We start from the raw sequence: 25140 nt of genomic DNA on the forward strand, positions 1-25140 counted from the left end.
GCCTATCTGGGAAGCGCATCGCTTACTTTTCTCAAAGAACGGGCTGCTAACTTCAAGATGGCATTTCTATACCTAGTGTTTCCCCTCCAGTCCCAGGGTGGGCTTGAGGCTCTCTGGATGTGGAACTGCACAGTATATGATGGGCCTTGACCTCAAGATTTCATCTGTAGGAAAAGTATTTCAGAGTCCAACGTATACCGAACAGGGCAATCATGATGACCAACTTCCACAGTCCCTAGTCAGCACCATGCTGTTTTTTATGCAGCATGGAATTGCTAGACTTGGGAGGGCCTTGACTCCCAAGACTTAGTCTGGCCAAAGACTAGAGGTAATCTAGTACAAAAGGTTCTGTCACGCAAGGGCAAAAGTAATGAGCTAAAGAATCAGATAGACTCCACTGAGAACATGGGGTGGCAGACCCAATACCATTAACCAGTAGGTAGTAAGAGATCAAATCTCCTAAAGAGAGAGAGCACACATGCCATCAGGGAAACTATGGGGAGCTGATGGGCAGAGGAGACCCAGGGTAAGCAACACCAAACCTCAGAGCTGCCTAGTTCTAGATGGCTTCTCAGTCTTTGCCTATTCATATTCCTACAGTAAAACCTCCCTTCCTTAAGGGTGTTTTAAATCATGTTCTCATGACTAAGAGCCTGACTTCATACAAAGACTCTTAGTTTTATCATATATGAAGGTTTAAGGGAACTCCTTTGTGATTCCCTGCATTATTAAAGAGATACTCCCTTTGTAAAGGCAGTTACCATATTTGAGGGGCTGAAAATTCTCTGGGTGTTACAGGCAGAGCTCAGTCTTTCCTGGGTAACAACTCCTGCAGCGAGCTGTGCCCTCAGTAAAGGTGTCCCCACTTCCAGTGGCCGAATTTGAGTGGACCCTTCCTTAGATCCCCTGCAGAAATCACACTCATGACCTCCCAGAGGACGCTGACTCTCATTCTCTCGAATTCCCCATGAGCAGAGTACCTGGAGTAATACACATCACCAAAAAGAAAACATTTGATGTTGTCTCCCATTGATTCTCTAAACTATTTGCAAGTGTTTAGCTTATCATTAGCCCCATTTCACATTTGAAGAAATAAAGTTCAGTTTCAGTTATAGTGAGAGAGATCAAAAAAGTTATTTAGTGATAAAGCCAAAACTCTCTATAAGGATATAATATCCAAACACAAACCCAATTTTCAAACAAAAATTAGAAGGGCATGGTAGAGCACACCTGTAGTCTCAGCTACTTAGGAGGCTGAGGTAGAAGGATCACTTGAGACCTGGAGGTCAAGGCTGCCATGAGCCAGGATTGTGCCACAGCACTCAGCCTAGGTAAGAGTGAGACATTGTCTCAGAAAAAATATATATTTTTTAATAACCCAAATTTCATTTACATGGCAAAAATCTCTTAAATCACTCCCTCTATCCCAATTGCTGATGTCATCCAGATGTTCACATTTCTAACCTTCCAACAGAGCTTCCTGGCCCTGGCCAGGTTTTACCTCAAACCCATCTCCCACACCACTCTCAAAGTTAACTTTCTGGTCATGTCACTCCCTAACTCAAACCTCTCCATGATCAGGCCTCATCTTGCTTTTCCAGTCTCGCTCTATCATCAATATTACATTCTTATCAATTATTGCAACCTCTTCAAAACACTATGCTCTTTCATCTCATTTAACATGTGATTTCTCCTCCATAATCCATTTCGTTTTTTCCCATTCAGCCTCATATATTTGCACAAGCAGCTCACACAAATAAAAGAATGTACCACAAATGTATGGTTTAAAGAATGATAATCAAAGAACAGTCATGTTCCCAGCTAGGCCACATTACCAAACCTCCTGTAAGATGTCGTTTTTTAACCCCTGTGCCTCTGTACATGCTAGAATGCCCTTCCAGGCTTTCATCTGCATAGCGAATGCAGCCTTTAGGACCTCAGAGTCCACTTACCTCCTCTGAAAAACCTGACACTTCTGAGGGATACTTAATGCTTCTATTATACCTCTATATGACATTTATAGCTATTATATTTACTTACACGTTTGGCACCCCAGTAGACTTAAGTTGCCCAATATTATTTAACCTCTGAATCGCTAGCAACCAGCTTGAAAGCCAGTTACACAGCAAGTGCTCAATAAATCAGATATTCACACAATGCAGTCAGCCTGTGAGAGTCCTGACTTATGCCTGCTGTCCTGGAGTAATTTTATATAAGTGCTTCAGTTTATTCATGAAAGTACCCTAATTTACATGAACAATGATATGATCACCCTGTCAATAAATGTTGTTGAATTAGTAGATAAATTAATGAATAGAAAAGATTTTAACTGACAGAATCTAGGCAGGAAAAGCCAATAGGTCAAGATTCTCAAATACAAATTTAATAATTGGTCACTGCACCTCTCCTACTCCAGAAGAGCTTAACCTTCCTGGAGACAGGATGAGTTGCACACACCAGGCACTCAATAACCCTTATTGCACTACTAAGTTGAAAGAAATGTTAGCATATTTCTACTTCAAAAAACATAAATATGAAATGTTAATTTATACAACAGATCAGTGTGGCAGAAATTATTAATCATTTTTCTATTGATGAGACCTTGCTGGTAGAAAAGTAGAGAAACTTATAAAGAGCCGACTTTACTGTTTACCGAAAATCAGAAAAGCAGATAAAAAACTTCTAAAATGATACCACAGTCAAGGGGAACATGACTTTTAAAATTCAATGAATGAACTGTTTCAAATAAAACTTATTTTCAGTATATACATACGCAGTTAGTTATCCTTGCACTTATAGTCTCTGTGAGTTCAATATTATACATACAAATTTTATTTAAAATTTTCTGTAATTTAGGTAACACGACTGCTACACAGAAAGTGGAAGATGAGGCAATCCATCCTTTTGACAACAATCTTCTCATCCTCCAACAGTGTCATCTTCTTTGACAGTCCAGGTAATTCCTTGCATATAAGGTTTTTAATAAACTACAAATGTGTAATAGGTTCCTGTCCAACTTCTAACTATTAACGCACTGTTGCATAGCAACAATTTTCTTCTGCTTCTTCTTTGTTGGAAGTCTGAGAGTATGAAATCTGCATTGGCTTGGTTGAGTTTGGGAATTTTTTTGGTACCACGGATGCAAATATCCATTGTAGAAATCAGTAGCTGTTAGTGTTTTCTTAAGCATCACTGATCGAACACCAATCCAGCCATCCTAAAAGGCAAAAAGACAGTGAAAGTCAGTGGTGTCAAAACTGAAAAACGAAGTACATTTGAGTTTATAAAATTTTTATCATGGAAACAAAGAACTAAACAAACATTTACTAAATGCCTAGCTGCAAACAGCACTGCACTAAGTAACACATACAACTGCTTGTCACTAAAAGCTTATTACTAAGGAGAGATAAATGCACAGGCCTACATAAACCCATTTAAACATAAGGGGAGCAGAATAAAAAGGTATGTTGTATCTGCAAGATGCGTAACAGTTTCAGAGTATGCCCACATCATTTATTGTGACTGGTAATCAAACACAACAAATCTAAAAGGTAGACAGATCCATTATTGTCCATATTTTAGAAAAGAACACTTAATGCCCAGAGAAGGTAGGTGATTTGTCTGTGGAAACACAACTGGCAAAGCTCAAATTCACTTGTCCCAACAACCTCAGCTTCTTTTATAAACGCAAACTGCAGACACGCAATACATACATATTAAGAACCAGACTAGGACAGCAAGATATATGTACCCAACACTCTTCCAGAATAAGCTGGTGAGAAATGAAGAGAGACTGATGGAGGAGTTCTCAATCTACAGTCTATATAGGTCAGATCAATCTGTCATATATTTTATTTTATTGAGATGGGGGATCTCACTCTGTCACTCAGGCTGGAGCACAGTGGCACAATTATAGCACACTGCAGCTTAAAACTCCAGGGTTCAAGCAATCCTCCTGCCTCAGCCTCCTGATAGCTGAGAATACTGGCACGCACTAATTTTTTTTTTTTTTTTTTAAAGACAAGATCTTGCCATGTTGCCCAGGCTAGTATTGAACACCTGGGCTCAAGAAATCCTCCTGCTCTGGCCTCCCAAACTGCTGTGATTACAGATGTGAGCCACTGCGCCCAGCCTTGTAGCATATTTCAAATAGGCCATCTTAAGCATGAAGTATCTCACATAAACATCACATAATGGAAAATCCTCAGGAAACAGAAGGAATTCTGGAATACTTCTCAGGAATAAGCCGATAATGAACGTTTCCAAAGTTATTTTAAATAGCTAGAAATCTCATAACCTCTGTTGGGTATTATATTATCAATTCTAAGAGCTTGTTATATTAAACTGGATTACTGAAAAACAGATTTTCTTTTAAACATTCAAGTTACTGAACCTTCTTTCACTGGCTAATTAATAATGCCTTGGCAACACATCACTTCCAAAAAAATAATGCTAGAGGCTCCACTATTTCTAGAGAAAATTAAACTATCTATTGACCTAATCTGATGGACAGGTAGATAAGAAGTGTATCATATAAACCATAAATTCAGTAAAACAAATATGATCATTTGAAACTAAAGGAAAGTATACCTTGCAATAAACCAGCAGAATTTGTGACTGTTTGTGGTATACTACTGATCCTGGAATGACTTCCTGTCCCGTTAATTTGGGATCTGAACAAAGGGGAAAAGAAAGAGAGAATAAAATAAAAAATTATGCAACTTCATGGTACTTCTTAAAATTCAAAAACATCTTAGGAGGAAGTACTAAAACCATAGAGGATATACTTGCTGATGTTGACTTTGCAATTCAAAACTCAGAATGAAGTCACTGTGCTCTGTGTACATCACAAATCCAAGGGAAAGCCTCCCACACACATAAGAAGCTACAGCTCCTTTACCCAGTCTCCCAGTGATCACCTGAAATGCTGACTCTACAAGTTTTACACTCGCATTTGGCAAAGTAATTGCCCACCAGTGGAGAGACATATAAGATGCTTAGGAATTCAGATGGCCCTTCCATCAATGCCCAAAGAAATCATGATTACTAGAATCCTGGCAGCTCCCTCTAGACTAGACAAGCTAGTCAAGACTACTAGACTAGACCAGTTCCCTCTGTGGCTCACACTCCTTCCATCCATCATACTGGGAGGACACTAAAGGGCCTCAGAACATACCTGTGGCATGAAGTGGAATACCCTGGCCTCAATTCTCACTGGGCTGCTCAGATATTTTCATTATAATAGTCACCAGAACGAAACTAACCAAATCATTTCATTCTCCCTGTAAACCTTCATGTAGGAAATCACAGAGCTTAAAATGGGATAGGAACACTGCTCTACCTACCTCCTTGATTCTTGTGATGGTTAATTAGAAAATACCTATGAATTGACATTGCAAAGAATAAGATGATGAGCAAATGTAAAGTCTTAGCATTACTGAACTGCAAATAAACAAATCCTTATTTTTAGTAAATATGATCTATGGTAAAACAGACATATTTTTAAATAGATTATAGTGAAAACATCTTCTATGTCAGCTGTTCAAAAATTAGTACCAGCAAGGACTGAACTGTTAACTTCTACCAAATCCAGAAGTTTAATGGTATTCTCCATCCAGAGCGTCTGCAATGGAATCTGCAAATAAAATTAAAGTAGCTATGATAAGGAAATATACTCAACCCCAAACCCTTTGCAATTACTATTTTATGTTAACCTGGTCTGACTTTCCTCCCAATTAGAGGGATTGGGAACTCAGTCACTAAATTTTAGGGAACAAAACATAAAAATGTGGCCGGGCTCTGTGGCTCAGCCTGTAATCCCAGCACTTTGAGAGGCCAGGGTGAGTGGATTGCCAGGGCCTGCGGGCTCGAGACCCACCTCGGCAGCTTGGCGAGACCTCATCTCTACAATAAATCAAAAATTAGCCGGGCGTGGTAGCGCGCGCCTATAGTTCCATCTACTTGGAAGGCTGAGGCGGAAGGATCGCTGGAGTCCAGCAGGTTGAGGCTGCGGTGGCCGGGAGTGGCCATTGCACTCCAGTTTGGGTGACAGAGTGAGGCTCCAACTCAAAAAAAAAAAAAAAATGTCCCTCTACAACAGACATTCTAGGATTTATAAGATCTTAGAAATTATTTTTAAATCAATGTTCGTATCTTATTAGTATGTCCAGTTAAAAGTTTATGCTCATTATGGAAAATGCAAGTTTTACAGCATTTATGCTTTAAAAATTTTAGAAAGTGACGGTATTCTGTATTCCCAGCCCCAGAGGTCACCACTGATGTGCATTTCCCTATTGTTTTCCTATAAGTATTATTTTTACAAAAGTCTAGAACATACTATCTTACATGGAACTTTTGCTACTTAACCATACACTATGGAGAACTTTTCATCAGTACATACTTAACTATTTCATTCTGTATCGCTGCACAGTATCTCATTTTATAAATATATTATAAGTTAAGCAGCTAATAACTTTGTGACAGATATTTCAGTTATTTTCAAATTCTTGCTAATTCTTGCAATATTTTATTTTTAGAAAATATGATCTGTGGTAAAACAGACATTTCTAAATAGACTATAGTGCTATTTATTACTATATGATATTTCTTGCTACTTTTAACATTATGAAATGTGGTAATAAATAGCCTTGTAGATATATCTATTTGCACTTATGTATTTCTGGATAATAGCTTTGGCTTTTTTAAAAAAGAAAAATGAAATGCCTGCATTAAAGAGTATCATTTTATTGTTAAACTGCCTTGACAAGTGAAAAAAATGCACTCTCTTGCTGTTTATCATTAGTGAGGCTGAGGACCTCTCCATGTGTTTACCCACACATTTTATTTATTTCTATGTAAACTATTTTTTTAAACACTGTACTGTTCATCTCAGTAATTTGAAAACATCTTTTACATATTAAGGAAATTGTCTCTTAACTCTTTTATATTTTAGGAATATTTTTCCTAGTTTGTTAACTTTTAATCTTGGGGACAGTCATTTTACCATGTAAGTTTTTTATTTTTACAGGGTTATATTTATAAGTCTGTCCTCTCATGACTTCAATGGTTCATGTCATGTTTAAAAAGGCCTACCCCACACTTAAGATTACTAAATACTGTAAAATTATTCAACTGTGCTTTTTAGCAGTCCCTGTAGTTTCATTATATATATGTTTTCATTTTCTTACACTGCCCCATCATGATGCAACAATCATTTTTTATATTTAAACCTTTGATCCACCTAGATTTTATTATGAATTTTCTTAATTGTGGTTAAAAAACATGTAACAACTTCTACCCCGTTAACAATTTTTAAGTATACAGTATAGTACTGTTAGCTATTTATGCATTATTGTATGGCAGTCATTTTCATTTTAAAAGGGTAAGATTTAGGGGATCCTCCCTCCAATGTTTAGTCAGTTGTCCCAGTGCTATTTACTGGACAATCCATCTCATGCCTCCCCCCAATGTGAAAAGCTACCTTTATCACATAACACATTTCCAATGAGCCTGAGATCCTAGAACTAGCTTAAACAGGTTAGTAAGAATTAACACATACCAGAAAATAAGTTTTCTCAAATTTCTGAAGTGGATATATTTATTTTCAAATTGTAGTTCAACTACATACATAAAGAAGGGGAGGCTCAGAGAAATACAGCTATTTTCCCAAAGCTGGACACAGTTAGTCAGGGGCAGAGCCAGGGGCAGATTCTGTTTTCTAATTCTCAGTTCGATGCTCTATGACATATCTTAAAGAGGACATTTAACTTTAAGAAGAGTTGGGCTGTCATAATAACTTGAAAACTAAATAAAAGAATAAATTTGAAAAGAAAGCTCATGTTTATAACCCTATGTATATGCCATATTTTGCTATAATACCCTCTTCTATAACTTGCTGCCTAATTTTTGCCCTGCTCTCAACAAAAGCTATGAAATTATTTTCATGTGTACAATTTTTTTCTTTCAAAGAACTCAAAATATTTTTGAAACATGCTTACTGAATAAAAAAGATTGCCATCTACCATGAGTAATGAACATTCTTGGGATATCCTCAGAATACACACTTCTTATCATCAGAGCATTGCAGAAAGGCAAGGAGTGATTAAGAATATGATCATTTCGTATCGACCATCATTACTGTCAAAATCATATGTCTGCATGGATCTCAATCCATATTGTTTATTTCCTTTTTTCTTGATAGTCATGTATGCACATGATCATTAACCCCACATGTGTGGTAAAAAAGCAGAGCTCAGAGAAGATAAAGACCTTGCTCTTGTTTAGTAAAGGGCCGCTCTAGGAATCAAATTCTACCTCTTGGTTCCAAGATAAGTGTTCTATAACACAAAGCTTTTCTCCCTGGATAGGAAAGGTGATTTTCAAAAGATAAGGATCATTTATGCAGTAAGTTAGAGCTGCTAGGAGATTTCAAGTCACTGGCTTAAATTGCATTTTAGGAAGTTGTGTACTTGGTATCTCCATGTGGATATCTCCTAACTATCTCCAAACTAGCATGGCAAAAACAGAACTATTATTTCTCTACACAAATTTGTTCCTCCACAGATATCTTATCTCAGTTAAATGGTACCACTATTTACTCAGTTGCTCAAACCAAAAATCTATGAATGACCCTAATTTCTCTTTTCTTAATTTCCTATATTCCATCAGGAAATCCCACCGACTCTATCTCCAAACCAGTCTGGATGTCCATGTCTTTCTATTCACTAGTATTACTGTTCCAAACTGCCATAGTCTTGTCACCTGGGCTACAGTTACAGTTTCTTAACTGACCTCCACTCCATTCTCTAGCAGCAGCCAGGGTGGCCATTTAAGAACGTACACCTCATTGCATTACTGTACTCCCCTTCTCAAGCCCTCCCATGACTTCCCATCACATGTCAGTCTTACTCCATTTGTCTCTGACTTAATTTTACACCACTCTTCACCTTGCTGGCTATGCTTCAGTCATACCAGCCTCACTACTGCCCCTCCAATGTGCCCAGTTTTTTCTCATCTTGAGGATTTGGGGACAGATTGAAACAGAATTCACATACAATAAAAAGCACCCTTTTAGAGCATACAATTCAATGAGTTGTTCAGGCAATGCCACTAATTTTCTTCCTGCCTAATTTTAACATTTTCTTCACCCCGTCCTCCAAAAAACCCGCAGAAACTCCCCATTACCCTCTCCTACCAGCTTATAGATCTGCCTATTTTGGACATTTTCCATCAATAGAATCATATAATATGTGGTCTCTTGTGACTGACTTCTTTCAGTTAGCATAGTGTTTTCAAGTTTCATGTGATTGTTATAACATGTGATTGTGACTATGGCTGGATTATACGCCATTGTATGGATATACCGGATTTATTTATGAATCCATCAGTTGAAGGACATATGAGTTGTTTCTACTTTTTGGCTATTCTAAGTAATGCTGCTATGAACATTTGGGTACATGTTTTTGTGTAAACATATGTTTTCAATTATCTTGAGTATGTGCCGATCCAGAAGTAGAAATGCTGGGTCATATGACAGCTCCAGATTTAATTTTCTGTGGAACTCCCAAACTGTTTTCCACGGTAGTTGAACCCTTTTACTTTCCCACCAGCAGTATACAAGGATTCTAAAGTTTTCTACCTCCTTGCCAACACCAGTTAATATCTTGAATTTTTTAATTAATTGTATGATGTGCATATTCCTAAAAACTAATGATGTCACTCATCTTTTCATGTGAGTATTAGCTATTTAAATATCTCCTTGGGAGAAATGTCTACTCAGATTCTTGGCCACTTTCTACTGGGTTGTATTTTTTGGGGGGGTGTAGATTTGTAAAAGTTATTTATTTTTTTTGGATACTAAACCCTTATCAGATACATGATTTGCAAATATTTCCTCCCAATCTATAGACTGGGATCACAACAGTTTTTAATTTTGATGAAGTCCAATTTCTCTATTTTTAGTTAGGTTGTTTATACTTTATGGCATCACTTCTAAGATACCACTGCCTAATTTAATATCATGAATATTGACATCTATGTTTTCTTCCAAGAGTTTTCTAATTTTAACTCTTCATCTAGTCGCCAATCCATTTTGAGTTAACATTTATATATGATATGGGGTGGAGGTGATCCAAATTCAGCATTTTTTTTTTTTTGAGTTGGGTCTAACTCTGTTACCCAGGGTGGAGTGCAGTGGCACGCGCATGGCCACCCCAGCATTCACCTACCAGGCTCCAGCAATCCTTCCACTTCTGTCTTCCAAGAAGCCAGAACTACAGGTGCATGCTACCATGCCCAGCTAATTTTTTCTTTATTGTAGAGACAGGGTCTCGCCAAGTTGCCCGGACTGGTCTTGAACCACGGGCTCAAGCAATCTACTCGCCTTGGCCTCCCAAAGTGCTGGGATTACAGGCTGAGCCACCGAGACTGGCAGCATTTTTAAGAGAACTGGTCTCACTATGTTGCCCCAGGCTGGACTCAAGTTCCTGGTCTCAAGTCATCTTCCCACCTCAGCTTACCAAATAGCTGGAAATACAGACACACACCACTGTGCCTGGCTCAAATTTGTTCTTTGTGGACATTCAGTTGTCCCAGCACCTTTTGCTAAAAAAACTGTTCTCTCCCCCCCACACTTTTTAAGGCAGAGCCTCACTCATACAGTGGTATGATCATAGCCTCAAATTCCTGGGTTCAAGCTGTCCTTCAGCCTCTTGAATAGCTGAGACCACAGGTGCACACCACCATGCCTGGCCAATCTTTTTTGTTTGTTTGTAGAAACAGGGCCTCACTACAGTGACCAAGCTGGTCTTCAACTTCTGGGCTCAAGCAATCCTCCTGCCTTGGCCTCTCAAAATGTTGGGATTACATGTATAAGCCACCACTCTAGTCTATTCTTTTTCTACTGGATTGTCTTGGCACTATTCCATACATGTATGGGTTTATTACTAGACTCTTACATCAATTCTATTAAGCTAATGCCAGTACAACACTATCTTGATTATCATAGCTTTGTAATAAGTTTTGAAATTAAGAAGTGTGAGTACTCCAACTTTGTTCTTTTTCAAGATTGTTTTTGGTTATTCTGGGCCCCTTCCATTTCCATATAAATTTTAAGAGCAGCCTGTCAATTTCTACAAAGAAGGCAACTGGGATTTTTAAAGGAAATGTGTTGAATTTTAGATCAATTTGGGGAGTAGAGACATCTTAACAATACTCAATTCATCCAATTATGAACACAGAAGTCTTTCTACTTAATTAGTCTTTTTTGGAATTTTTTTTGGGAATTATTCATGACTTTCTACATATGCTATTTGCAAATAGAGACAGTGTTACTGCTTCTACTCCAATCTGGGTGACTTTTGTTTCTTTTTTCTTGACTAATTGCCTTGGCAGAATACAGTTAAACAGAAATTGTAAGAAATCTATGTCTTGTTCCTGATCTTAGGAGGAAAGGTTTTTCTTATATGTCCTTTATCAGGTTGAGGGAGTACCCTTCTATTCCTAGTTTATTGAGGTTTTTTAAATCATGAAAATGTGATTTTATCAAATGCTTTTTTTTTTGGCATCTATCGAAGCAATGATGTGGCTTTTGTCCTTTAGTCTATTAATATGACATAATACATTGACTGGTTTTCATAAGTTGAACCAACCTTGCATTCCTGGAATAAATACCACTTGCTAATGGTATACAATCCTTTTATGGATGTTGTGTGATTCAGTTTGCTAATTCTGCTAAAGATTTATACATCCATATTCATAAGGATATTAATCTGTAGTTTTCTTTTCTTGTGATTCTTTATCTGGGTCCACCAACCTTGAGTTTTGTACTAGCTGTTCCCTCTGCCTGGAAGGCTCTTTTTCTTATCTTGGCATGGCTGATACCTTATTATCTTTCAGATCAATGTCAGCTCAGAGAGGCCTTCCCATTTACCTTTTGAAAACAGCCTTCAGTTGTTCTATCAAATTATCCTATTTTAATTTTCATCAAGGAACTTATCATATTATTTGATATTTTTTCTATGTATTTGCTTATTTGTTGTTGGTCCTCCCATACTACCCGTATCTCTAGTTCCTAGCACATTGTTTGAGATATACCAGGTCTTCAATAATATTTTGTTTAGTGAATGCATGGATAATAGCAGCTTTCATTTAATGAGTACCTACTCTGTACCAGATACTATACTAGATGCTTTGTATACATTTTATCAGCCCTGATCTTCTGATGAACAAACTAAAGCTCAGAAGTTATATAACTTTCCTAAGTCTACAAAGTTAAGAAGTGGCAGAGATGAGATAGAACCCAGCTCTGTCTGGCTTTCAAGTCCATGTCCCCCAGTGCCATTCTATTGCAGCCGGAAAAGTACAGAATTTGAAGTCAGACAGATCTTGTTTAAAACCTGACTCTAACTCTCCTTGATTACCTTGAGCAACACTCAGTAACAATTCATTGGGTATCTCAATCTCTATTTTTTTAAAGGCTGGGGTCTTGCTCTGTCACCCAGGATGGAGTGCAGTAGTGCAATCATAGCTTGTAGCCTCAACTCTTGGGTTTAAGCAATCCTCCTGCCTCAGCCACCCAAGAAGCTGGAACTACAGGCGTGAGCCACCGCACCCTTAAAATGGGATAATAACTACAGTATGAGGTTGTTATCCTCACTGAAGAACTTGGCATGCTATACATATCTAATGATAGTTGCCCATTTAGCCACATTAATAACACAAGTGATCCATTAAAAACCACACGCTTGGCTGGGTGTGGTTACTCATACCTATAATCCCAGCATGTTGGGAGGCTGAGCCAAGACAATCATTTGAGCCCAGGAGTTCAAGACCATCCTGGGCAACATAGCAAGACCTCACCTCTACAAAAAAATTAAAAAATTAGCTGGGCACACTGGTGCATGCCTGTAGTCCCAGCAACTCAGGAGGCCAGGTGGAAGCATCTCCTGAGTTCAAGAGGTCAAGGCCACGATAAACCATAATTGTGCCACTGATTTCCAGCCTGGGCTGAAATCCTGTGAAACCCTGATTTAAAAAATAAAAAAAGAGGATTGCCTGAGCCCGTGGGTTCGAGACCCGCCTGGGCAGCAAGACCTCATCTCTACAATAAATCAAAAAATCAGCTGGGCATCGTAGCGCACGCCTGTAATTCCCACCACTCGGAAGGCTGAGGCGGAAGGATCACCGGAGCCCAGCAGGCGAGGCTGCGGTGGCCAGGAGCTGCTACTGCACTCCAGTCTGGGCGACAGAGTGAGACTCCAACTCAAAAAAATAAAAAATAAAAAATTAAATAAAAAAAGAAATCAGCTGGGCGTGGTAGCGCATGCCTGTAATTCCGGCTACTTGGAAGGCTGAGGCAGAAGGATCACCGGAGCCCAGCAAGTTGAGGCTGCGGTGGCCGGGAGCAGCCACTGCACTCCAGTCTGGGCGACAGAGTGAGACTCCAACTCAAAAAAAAATAAAAATAAAAAATAAATAAAATAAAAAAAGGTCAAACAAACAAACAAAGAAAAAAAATCACACACTTGGTAAGCCCAGAGTTCAAACAAAAATGACGAGGAAACTCCCACATATCTGCCAAGGAACTAGGAATTTAACTCAGATATTTTAACAAGCTGTTACACTGAACTTCACTTTGTGTACCATATGTAGAAATCAATAATTTAAGAATTTGACGGGCCGGGCTCGGTGGCTCAGCCTATAATACCAGCGCTTTGGGAGCCCGCGGGTTCAAGACCCTCCTGGGCAACTTGGCGAGACCTAATCTCAACAAATCAAAAATTAGCTGGGTGTGGTAGCACACACCCGTAGTTCCAGCTACTTGGAAGGCTAAAGCGGAAGGATCACTAGAGCCCAGCAAGTTGAGGCTGCAGTGGCCGGGAGCAGCCACTGCACTCCAGTCTGGGTGACAGAGTGAGACTTCAACTCAAAAAAAAAGAACTTGAAGGAAAAAAATTGGACAGAAGCAGAAAGACATACTAGAAAAAGCACTGGATTAGGAGTTATTGGGCACTCCCAAGTTAGCCATCTCATTTTCATTCCCCTCACCTATGAAATGAAATAATAAAACACAGTTATAAGAAACTGCAAGCAGCTGGGCTCGGTGGCTCAGCCTGTAATCCCACGCCTTTGGGAGGCTGAGTGGATTGCCTGAGCCCGCGGGTTCGAGACCCACCTGGGCAACTTGGCAAGACCTCATCTCTACAATAAATCAAAAATTAGCTGGGCGTGGTAGTGCGCACCTGTAATTCCAGCTACTTGGAAGACTGAGGCGGAAGGATTGCCGGAGCCCAGCAGGTCAAGGCCGCAATGGCCAGGAGCGGCCACTGTACTCCAGTCTGGGCAACAGAGTGAGACTCCAACTAAAAAAAAAAGAAAGAAAGAAAGAACCTGCAAGCATTTGCAGGTGTTTTATAAATTCTAAGGCTCCTGTAAAAACTAAGGTTTAAAGAATAGTTTAAAAATAAATTCAGATCCTGGGTTTCACTTATGAGATTCACTCCTAAATAAAAATATTTAGAAAGAAAATTACACACACAGAAAGTCAAGCAAGTAAAACTACAACATGACTTCCCAACTTACTATATTTCCAATAGCACGATAAAGTCTGAATATTTGCTCTGAAGTTTGTTCCTCCCATTTTACACAGCTGGTACCAGCAGAAATCTTAGGGGCTACAAGATAAAGCCAAGAGCAGAAATGAATATCAGGGGCAATGTCTATGAACTGACTATTGTTGATGCTGAAAAATAAGTACAAGAGAGTCATTATAATATTCTCTCAACTATGCTATATGTTCAAAATTTTCCATAATATAAAGGAAAAATAAATAAAACTAATAAACCACACAAGTGCTTTTTAATAAGACAAAAAAAAATGCCACAAGTTAAATAAAAAAGCAAATGACAAACTGTGACAAATTATTTCACAGAGGACTAATTTCTGTGAATACTTATATAAAGTACTCCTAAAAAAAAAGACCAAAAAATCTGTTAGAAAAATGGGCATAATACATGACACTTCCCAGAAAAAGGAAGTGCAAACAGAGCAAAATCCTGTGAAAGAAAAAAGAAAGAAAGAAAGAAAGAGAAAAAATGTAATAAAATAAATATATAAAAAGATCCTTAACATCACTCACAGGAATAACGTATAACAAAACGACTTCAAGATACAATTTCTTATCTCTTAGATTAGGAAGTAATAACTTGTGCATAAAGTTACTCATAGTAGTTGTTGTTTTTTTCTACTGCTTGTATGATTGTAGAATCATAGTAGTAGTATTTGAAATAACAAAAAATTGAAAACAATCCAAATGCCAATCAACAGGGGTTTGTTGAATAAACTGTAATATAGCCACACAACTGAGAACTATGCTACATAAAAAACAAAGAGAAAAATATCTTCTTTCTAATAGGAAATGATCTCCAAGATACTGTTAAGTGAGAAAAGAGTGGCATAGAAGAGTCTATATGTTATGCCAACTTTCGTGAGAGAAAAAAGAAAAAATAATAATATGTATCTTTTTGCTTATTTTGGCTAAAGGAAACACTAGAGGCGAAATCAGAAACCACTAAAAATAGTCACCTACCTAAGGGGAAGAATACAGAATTAGATTAGCTAGAGACAGAAGTTGGACTTCTCTGAGTATACCTTTTAAAATTGTTTTAACTTTTGAACCATGTAAATAATTTATGTATTTAAAAAATTAAATATAATCATAAAGAAAAATAAAGAAACCCCTAAAACTGAAAACAAATAAACCTAACTATGTATAAACTAGGTAACAAAAATACATTGAAAAAATAATTATCTCCAGTAAGTTTTGAACATAGTAGTAATCTGACCACATACTCTTAGTAGGTTGTTCTAAGAACAAAAAAGAAATTGCAAAAAAATCTTAAACCTTACTCAGTTTTACTGCTAGTAGTAATACTGGTATTATAATACTGAAACAATTTTATGCATAGCAAATAAATGAATAGATTAATATTAATTTTCAAAAAAGACAGTTCATGCAAGAAGATATAAAGAAAATCCTCTAATGTTAAACTTAAAGCATAAACAATATAAGTGTGAATATTTTTAAAAAATATACTTTCTAGTTTTTCCACTGACACCATATTTTGGGGATACACTGTTATACCAGATGGTCTCTAAGTATCAACCCCACTAAAATGAACAAGGGCTCCCTGGAGAAATAGCTGATTCCAACAGGGGAGGATTGACCAGGGGAGCCAGGGACATACTGTGGTTGAAAGTAAGGAAGCATTCAAAAGTAGCAGCGAGTGTCAACCGGATGCAGGAGCCAATTTTAAGGGGTAAATTTGGGAAATCTGAGCTGCTCAAAGAGTTTCTGAGCAGCACAAAGAACTGTAACTCTAATTCACTGTAAAACACAATAAATGGAAATCTATGAGTCAAATTATACTAGAAAGAACTCCTCCGCCACATAAAGACAATTATGGCACCAACTTCTTACTCTTAACTAAATTTAAAAAAATAAAGCCTTTATCCTCATTTTAGCATGAACTAAAACTTATCTCCAATTAATAAGAAAAAATTCTTTCCAGAACAATATCAACTATGACATGTAAAAGGAACTGGAAAATTACCATTTTGCAATCCATATGAAATAAATTCATTCATGCAAGAAACAACAAACTGTGCTAGAACCAAAAGTTGTTAGGGAACAGGATATTTGCACAGTGCCTAAGTAATATCCCTCAGATTATCCTCTAATTGCAAACGAGAAAACACATCTTTAACTGGGAAAGATCTGGTAGTCACCATCTCAGCCAAGTGATCAAACTTAGCTTCACTAGTTGTGGTGTACCCTGATATCCTGGCTTACTGAAGTTATACCCTTAAGACTGGAGGAGACAAAAGTGAGGCTTCTCTGTATATATTAACTTTTGAATCAGATACCTATTTCACATATTCAAAAAATAAAATTTAATCATAAAGAACCATAAAAAGCAATCCCTAAAATTAAAAACAAGCTGAATCAAATGTCACTGAAACGGTATCATCTATAAAATAATCCTTCTAAAAACTTTAAGCCTGAATCTAGTCAACCTTTAGAAGTTCTAATTTACAGGAAATATAAGGGGGGGAAAAAAGTTAAACAACACTGGAAGAAAGCAAATCAGATAACTGGCCTGGTTTCTTAATAAGTCAATGACACAGAGGGGGAAAAAATAGTGAAATAATAATTTTAAAGAGATTAAAGAGATTCAACAACTATTTACACCTGAATACTTGTTTGAAAAATAAAACAACTATAAAATACAATTTCTGGAAAATTAGGAACATTTAAGTATGGACTGGATAGTGGATGCTATAGGGAATTAACCATTTTTCTTAGAAAATGCATGCTTCAGTACTTAAGAGATTGGACATGGTAGTTCACATCTGTCATCCCAGCACTTAGGGGATGCAGAGGTGTGAGGATGACCTGAGCCCAAGGATTTGAGACCAGCCTAGGCAACTTGGCAAGACCTCATCTCTACAATAAATCAAAAAAAGTAGCTGGGCATTGTGGTGCACACTTGTAGTTCCAGCTACTTGGAAAGCTGAGGCGGAAGGATCACCTGGGCCCAGAAGGTCGAGGCTATGGCAGCCATGAACATGCCACTGCACGCCACCTTGGGTGACAGAGTGAGACTCCAACTCAAAATAAAATAAAGTACTTAGAGATTATAGGTCATGATTCATACTTCCAAATGAGTAAGCAAATTTTAATATATGCATACTAAATAAACAGAGAAAGAGAGAAAGAAAATATGGTTCAATCATTATTGATGCTGGAGTAAACTCATATTCATTATACTAGCCTTTCAATTTAACTCCATTTAATACTTTTCTTTTTTTTTTTTTTATTTGAGTTGGAGTCTCACTCTGTCGCCCAGACTGGAGTGCAGTGGCCGTCCCGGCCATCGCAGCCTCGCCTGCTGGGGTCCAGCGATCCTTCCACCTCAGCCTTCCGAGTAGCTGGAATTACAGGCATGCGCTACCATGCCCAGCTGATTTTTTGATTTACTGTAGAGATGAGGTCTCGCTGCCCAGGCGGGTCTCGAACCCGCGGGCTCAGACAATCCACTCACCTCAGCCTCCCAAAGGCGCGGGATTACAGGTTGAACCACCAAGCCCGGTCATTTAATACTTTTCAAAATAAAAAGTTCAAAAACAATGTTCAATCCTTCATGAGGTTACAAGCTAAGAAGGAGAGACAAAGCTTACCAATCATTCTTTAGAAAATAACATACAAGTGGGCATGCAATCTGTAGTTAAAATTAAGGGAAAAGTACAGTGAAAAAGTCAGAGTGTTCAGATGCCATCATGACGAACAGAACCTCTGAAAAACATGAGAGTCTCTGTGGTCTTCACTCACCATATGTCACCCCCTCTTTTGGCTGCTGCCTTCCATTGTTCAGACTTTCAGGCAAATTTTTCAAAACTGAAATGAGCTACAAAAAAAAGGAGAAAGAGTGACATATTCAAGATAAAAAGAACAAAAAAAGAAAAGCAGGGTAAGGCAGTAAACTGGCTTCAGCTGTGAGGATGTGCATCTGATCAGGAGAGGCTCAGTGGACATGCTGCTCTCTGTCAAGTGCAGGTCATTGACTCACTTTTAGTAAGGTTGGGCTCTGCCTGGCTGTGCAAGCTTTTGGCATCAGGACACTCTGTGCTCAGCTATCCACACTCTCACCCCACAGAAAAGATGGCAATGAAGCTTCACAAAAGTAGAATGCACTCTGGAGTGACTCAGCTCTGAGTTCAAATCCCAGTTCCAACACACACCCACTGTCTTATTGTGGAAAAGTTATTTAACTTGTCTGTGGCCTTCAATGCCATCATCTGTGAAACAATCAATAGCAACAACTACCTCAAAGTTGGGAGGGTAATAAAAAGCCCACAGTGTCTAGAACAATTTTGGCATACAAGCTAATGCTCCAAAAATGGCAGCCACTATCATAATATCATAAGATCATCTGTGTGAATAGAATAGGAAGTACCACCTATACAGTTGGGAAAAAACTTTCTTCTGCCTAAAATTATCTAGTTCATATCAAAAACATGTATTTTATCATTAAGCATTTACCCAAGACCCTACTGTATGAAAATTCAATAAGCTCTACAAAGATACAGAGTGAAAAAAGATAATCCATAGGCAGGGTAGTCAGCAGAATACTAATGTGGGTGGACACAGATGACTGGAACCCTGGCACAGAAGTGGGAGGAAAGCTAAGAGTCACACAAGAAGTTGCTGTGAACTCAGTCTGATGGGGATGCAAGGTATACATATGAGAGTAAAGAGAGTGAAATTAGGAAGAACAGTCTAAAGGCTTCATTATGAAATGTAGTAGACCATATGAGATCACCCGTTTCACTTGAAACAGTATAAATTCTCAAAGATTTCTATGATATCACAAACGCCAGGCTAATTTTTAGAAAGCCAGGGATAGGAGCCACTCTTTCATTGTTGTTTTATAAAAAGAAACTTAAAAGTATAAGTCATAAAATCGTTCTTTTCATCATAAACACTTAGGAACCTAACTATACCATGTTGGCACCCAATCTTGACAACACTGCTTCCAGTTCCTTTGCGGTGCTCCTGGGTGGCACAGGAATGGTTTCTTGTTTGAGAATTGGGCCTATATCAAACCTAGCAAAAAATCAAAAGCATATAACAATGATTACTATTTCCTAAGAAGTTTGTCTACATACAAGAATATACAAGCCAGGTGTGGTGGCTAGCATCTGTTGCCCCAGATTCTTGGGAGGCTGAGGCAGGAGACTCACTTGAGTCTAGAAATTTGAGACTAGCCTGGGCAACACAGCAAGAGCTTGTCTCTTTAAAAAAAAGTTTATCACTGGCAATTAATTTGGTGTCAGCATTAAAAGGGAAATATTTGAAAAAACGGAGAACAAAATATGGACCGTACTCAGATTTTAAATTATTTTTTTCCTAAGGGAGAAAAAGTATACAGTTGCAAATCAGGGATTTAACTGCAATTGCCAAAAAATTCTACTACTAGTAATAAATAATATGAAAAATATCTTTTTGAATATGAAAAACATAAGGCAAAAGGCAAATCATTTATTTTCCCAAGGAAGTACAATTCAAAATTAATAATGATTTATTTCCTTTTTGAAAGGACAAGAGCAATACCTGGATTATCATGATTAGTGATTATAAGTAAATGCAACTATATCTGCAGTCCCAAAAGTCTTATATTTTACATGAAGCTCTGTAAACATTGGCCATGAGCTTTCATTAGAAACAGGTTTTATAGGCCAGGCGCGGTGGCTCAAGTCTGTAATCCCAGCACTTTGGGAGACAGAGGTGAGAGGACTGCCTTAGTTCAGGGGTTCAAGACCAGCCTGAGCAATATGGCGAGACCTCATCTCTACAATAAATCAAAAAAAAAAATTGGCCAGGCATGGTAGCACATGCTCGTGATTCTAGCTACTTGGAAGGCTGAGGTAGAAGGCTCACCTGAGCCCAACAGGAAAAGACTGCAGTGGCCATGAGCGTGCCACTGCACTCCAGTCTGGATGACTCTGACTCAAAAAAAGAAAGAAAGAAAGAAGTTTAGGCTGAGCACAGTAGCTCACGCCTATAATCCCAGCACTTTGGGAGGCTGTGATGAGAGGATTGCCTGATTCCGTGGATTCGAGACCCACCTGGGCAACTTGGCGACAACTCATCTCTATAATAAAACAAAAATTAGCCAAGCACTGTGGCACGTGCCTGTAGTTACAGCTACTGGGAAAGCTGAGGCAGAAGGATCACATGAGTCCAGCAGGTCAAGGCTGCGTGAGCATGCCACTGCACTCCAGCCTGGGCGACAAAGTGAGACTCCAACTCAAAAAAAAGAAAAAAAAAGAAATAGGCTTTATTTACAATTTTTAACTTTGTGCTTCTGTAAATTCTATTTGTAACTTAGGAACTATAATAAAATATTTACAATGAAAAATTACAAACTTTAAAAAAAGAGTGATTTGTCTAATGAATCATCATATACATAACACCCAGATTTTAGAATTACTAAGGTTTTGCCACTCGTTTCATCTATTCCCTCCCATGTTTTTCTGAAGTAAGTTAAAGCAAATCCAAGATATCCCGTTATTCTTGTGAAATTGTGAATTATTTTTTCCCATGGGGAAATTAGGTGGTAACAGGCAGAGGTTGAATAAACTCAAGTCATTTTTTGAAATTGTTTCTAGATTGTAGGCATGACAAGAAAATAAATGTTTAGGACAATTACATTACCTATTGATATAAAATATATATTTACTTCAGGATCCAAAATTTTTTTTTACCATAATTTAGAAACCAAGGCAGCAGAACCAAGACTGAAAACAACTAACATACAAGAATCCATCTCTCATTTACACAATATCTTTTAGAGAATCCAGGTGTTAATAATACATTTCAATTAACATTAAAATTTTCATATGGACTTTAAAGAGACACTACATAAATACCAAAAGCCACGTAGCTTATGTTAGAAAAAGAAAGGACACGAAAGCAAAGGCACTCTGCAATCACAGAAATTAGTGAGCACCATCCATTCATCTACTCCCCAAAACAGACTGACATCAACATCCAACATCACAAAAATATTAAGAAAGGAAACAGGTTCAACCTTTTAGGTCTAATCTGCATAACTGTTACTCCAGTAATGGTGTCTCCATGAAGAACCGTATGGATTATAGGAGCTGGACCACGCCACCTCGGGAGGCAACTAGGATGGATGTTCAGTACACCACTGAGTTGGAAAACACAGAAATTAGTAGGTCAAGGGGACATGTATTACTGTAAGAGAAGAACCACTCAAACTCTATTATGCATCTCATGAACAATTCAAATTATATTTATAGTTTAGACACATAATTACCATCACTTCGCTTGGTTTATATATAGAATGCCTAAAATAAGCCTCTTGAATCCCCATCAAATAATCTGTTCACCTTTGCTGTTTATGCCAATATCCCTGTCATCCACTGATGAGCAATTTGAATACTTTACTAACCTGTCATTAGTTTAATGATATCTCACTCAGCAGGAGTCCACACTTGAGAGCACGTGTATGTGAGAGAGTCTTTTAAGTCTCATCATTCCCCAATCACATTCATCAACAAATATTCCCTGGCTGGGCACAGTGACTCACACTTGTAATCCCATCACTTTGGGAGGTCAAGGAGCTTGAGACCAGCCTGGGCAACATAGTGAAATCCCTTCTCTACAAAAAAAATCAGCCAGGCATGGCAGTGGGTACCTGTAGTCCTAGAGATTGAGACTAGCCTGGGCAACATAGCAAGATCTTGTCTCTTTTTAAAAAAGAAAAAATTGATAGTTTATCATGGGCTACAAATTTAATGTTACTTGGACAGATACTTCGGGAGGCTGAGGTGGGAGGATCACTTGAGCCCAGGAGTTCACCTAGTGAGCTATGATCACACCACTGCACTCCAGCATGGGTGACAGAGCAAGACCCTAAAGAAATTAAAATTAAAATTAATTTTTAAAAATTTTAAAGGGTCACTTTGGCTGCTGGGTTGATAAAGGACTGAGAAGGCCAAAGACAGAAGTAGAGACTAGTTGGGAGGCATGGCAAGAGTGGCAGCAATGGAAGTAAAGAGATACAGACAGACTAGACTCTACACAGATCCTGAAGGCAAAGTCAGTAGAGTTTCACAATGGGTTGGATGTGGAGAGTAAGATAAGAAATCAAGAATGACTCCAGGATTTGTGGCCCAAGCAACAAGATGGATGGAGTTGCCATTTATTGAGACAAAGATTTTGGGAGAAGATATTTTGAGCATCTTAAATATCAGGTGCCTAGGTATTAGGAGCCTGGGGTTTGGAGAGAATGCTGAGCTGAAGAGAGACATTTGGAAAATGTCAGCACATACAAGGAATTTAAACAAAAGTGGATGAAAGCTCATAGAGAGTAATAAGGAGTTAAACCCATTTATAAATGAACACATTATAGGTCTGATACAAGGTCCATTTCAAAAGATCAAGGTTTCTACGTTATATTTCCTTATGAATAAAACTTACTAGGGAAATTTAAGAATAAGAGCCTCACTCAGAAGTCGGCCAAATGAAGCCACGACTCCAACATCATATTCCCCAGATCCCACATCTGGCCACTCATAGACTGGAAGCTGAGACTGAACAGCGTATTGCTTCACTGGCAGTCCTTTTGGTGACGGGGAAGGCACTGTGACCACTTCCAGTTTTTCAATTAACTCTTCCTCTTTGTTTTCCCTAAGTTAGAAAGATGTGAAGAAAAATGGGACAGTGTTAAGGCAATGACTCAAAGCTAAACTATACACACCACTAAGGTATGTTTACGATTAATTTCATGAAGCATTTAGAGCTAAATGACTAAAACTGGTGTGACTGAGAGACTGAGTTTTCCTTTCTATTTAACTCTACTCATTTTAAATTTAAAGAGTCACATGTCACTAGTAGCTACCATGTGGACATCATCATTTTAGAGATTTTCTGTGCATACCTGCAGTATTTTACACAGTTGGGACATTATACACACTGTTCTGCATTTTTTTCCTCTTAACAATGCTATATATGCTATTATGTGTGTCTTCTGAAAAACAGGTTAAATATATATGCTTGTATATGTATGTTTAAACATTTCTAGAAGAAACTGATAACAGTGGCTCGCTCTGGAGAGAGGAACTGGGAAACAAGTGGAAGGAAACAACTTTTCACTGCATATCCTCTGAATCTATGAAATTTTATACCACATGCATGTGCCAAACAGTACTTTTTAAAAGAAACAAAAATATATCCCATGGGCATCATTCCATGGCAATATATGTAGCACAATCTCCTTTTTTTTGCCTGCTACATAGTATTCCAGTGCCCAGGGATGGTGCATGTATTTATTAAACAGGTGCTGCACACACACCTGAGAGGTTAAGAGAAAAGACACATGTACTGGTCACCAAAAAGAAAGCACAGAAGTCGTGGGGCTTCTGAAGCATCATCAGAAGTGTGGGGACACACGCAGCAAGAGATGCATGTGACAACCTGGGAAACAGCAGCACAAAGAGGGTGTGCAAAAGGAACACAGCCCAAAGGACATATCCTTTCGAGTGCGTACAGAGAAGTGTATGGAGAAAATACGATTCAGAGGATTGATGAAGGATTCATATATGAGAGGCTGCTGTGAAATATTTGTGGGGAAGAGGAGATGGAGATGATAAAAATGAGGAGGGGGGCGTACATCGGGAAAAAACGGAATGGAGAAATAAAAAATACAAACCGGGATAAGAGGCAGAGAAGTACATAAGGTGTTGCCACCACATAGCGCAGACTTTCAAGACAGACTGGATTTCAAATGTTTTTCCCAGTAAACAAGATTTGCTAAACATTTTTATAAATACTAAATGTATACCTAAGAATTCTGATGTAGACATTTATCCATTTGAAAACAGTTTGTTTCTGGTCTATGTCCTCGTTTCAGCCCCCAGAAAACGGGGTCGCGCTGTGTACAAACAGGGCGAGGGGGGCGAAGGGGCGAGACACGAGTGTGCACTAGGGTCGTGCCCGGTAGGTCCGGCCGAAGCGACCGCAACGTGCACGCGAAGTGGATGGGAAGCAGCAGGAGCGAGTGGAAAGGGGGACTTGGAAGTCAGGCCCGGCCGCAGCCCCACCCAGCTCAGCCGATTACCTCGGGCAACCACGCCACCTCCCTGGGCCCCGCTTCCCCGCACGCAGAGCCGCAGGGGCGGTCGGGCCCGGCTGCCCAGTCTCGGTTCAGCCCCGCGAGGCCTGGGCGCGGAGGACCCGACAGGTAGTGCGGCGCCAGGCCCCACAGGCGAGGAGAGCCGCAGGGTCTGGGACGCGCCTCCCGGGGCCCCCTCCCGCGGGTACCTGGCGGCGAGCAGCGCGCGCAGCGCCTCGCGGGCGAACCGGTCGGTGCCAAAGAAGAGTACCCGCCAGGGCGGCTTCTCGCGGCCTCGGGCGTCCGGGCAGCCCTCCCCGCCCGGGAGCCTGCCCAGCCCTGACAGAGCCCGCCGCGTGCGACTCGGTCCCGGGCCCCCGGCGCCAGGAGCAGAGCGGGAACACCGGCAACACTGCACCAACACGCGCATGGTTGCGGC

At 39.1% G+C, this 25140-nt stretch overlaps 1 protein-coding gene across 1 annotated transcript; it reads right to left on the reverse strand.

The window, feature by feature from the left end:
- Window positions 1-2203: 2203 nt before the first annotated feature.
- Window positions 2204-25131, reverse strand: MTFMT (mitochondrial methionyl-tRNA formyltransferase). The gene is made up of 9 exons (XM_008068319.2): window positions 24911-25131; window positions 23069-23278; window positions 21651-21773; window positions 19561-19663; window positions 18389-18464; window positions 14581-14672; window positions 5557-5635; window positions 4591-4673; window positions 2204-3217 (listed from the first exon to the last, which is right to left on the reverse strand). The coding sequence occupies exons 1-9, from the start codon at window positions 25129-25131 to the stop codon at window positions 3020-3022; spliced, it is 1185 nt and encodes a 394-aa protein (XP_008066510.1). The 3' UTR covers window positions 2204-3019.
- Between the last annotated feature and the right edge of the window lie 9 nt (window positions 25132-25140).

This window comes from Carlito syrichta, unplaced genomic scaffold, assembly GCF_000164805.1.
Source record: "Carlito syrichta isolate Samal-C Ts95f unplaced genomic scaffold, Tarsius_syrichta-2.0.1 Scaffold310114, whole genome shotgun sequence".
Lineage (NCBI taxonomy): Eukaryota > Metazoa > Chordata > Mammalia > Primates > Tarsiidae > Carlito > Carlito syrichta.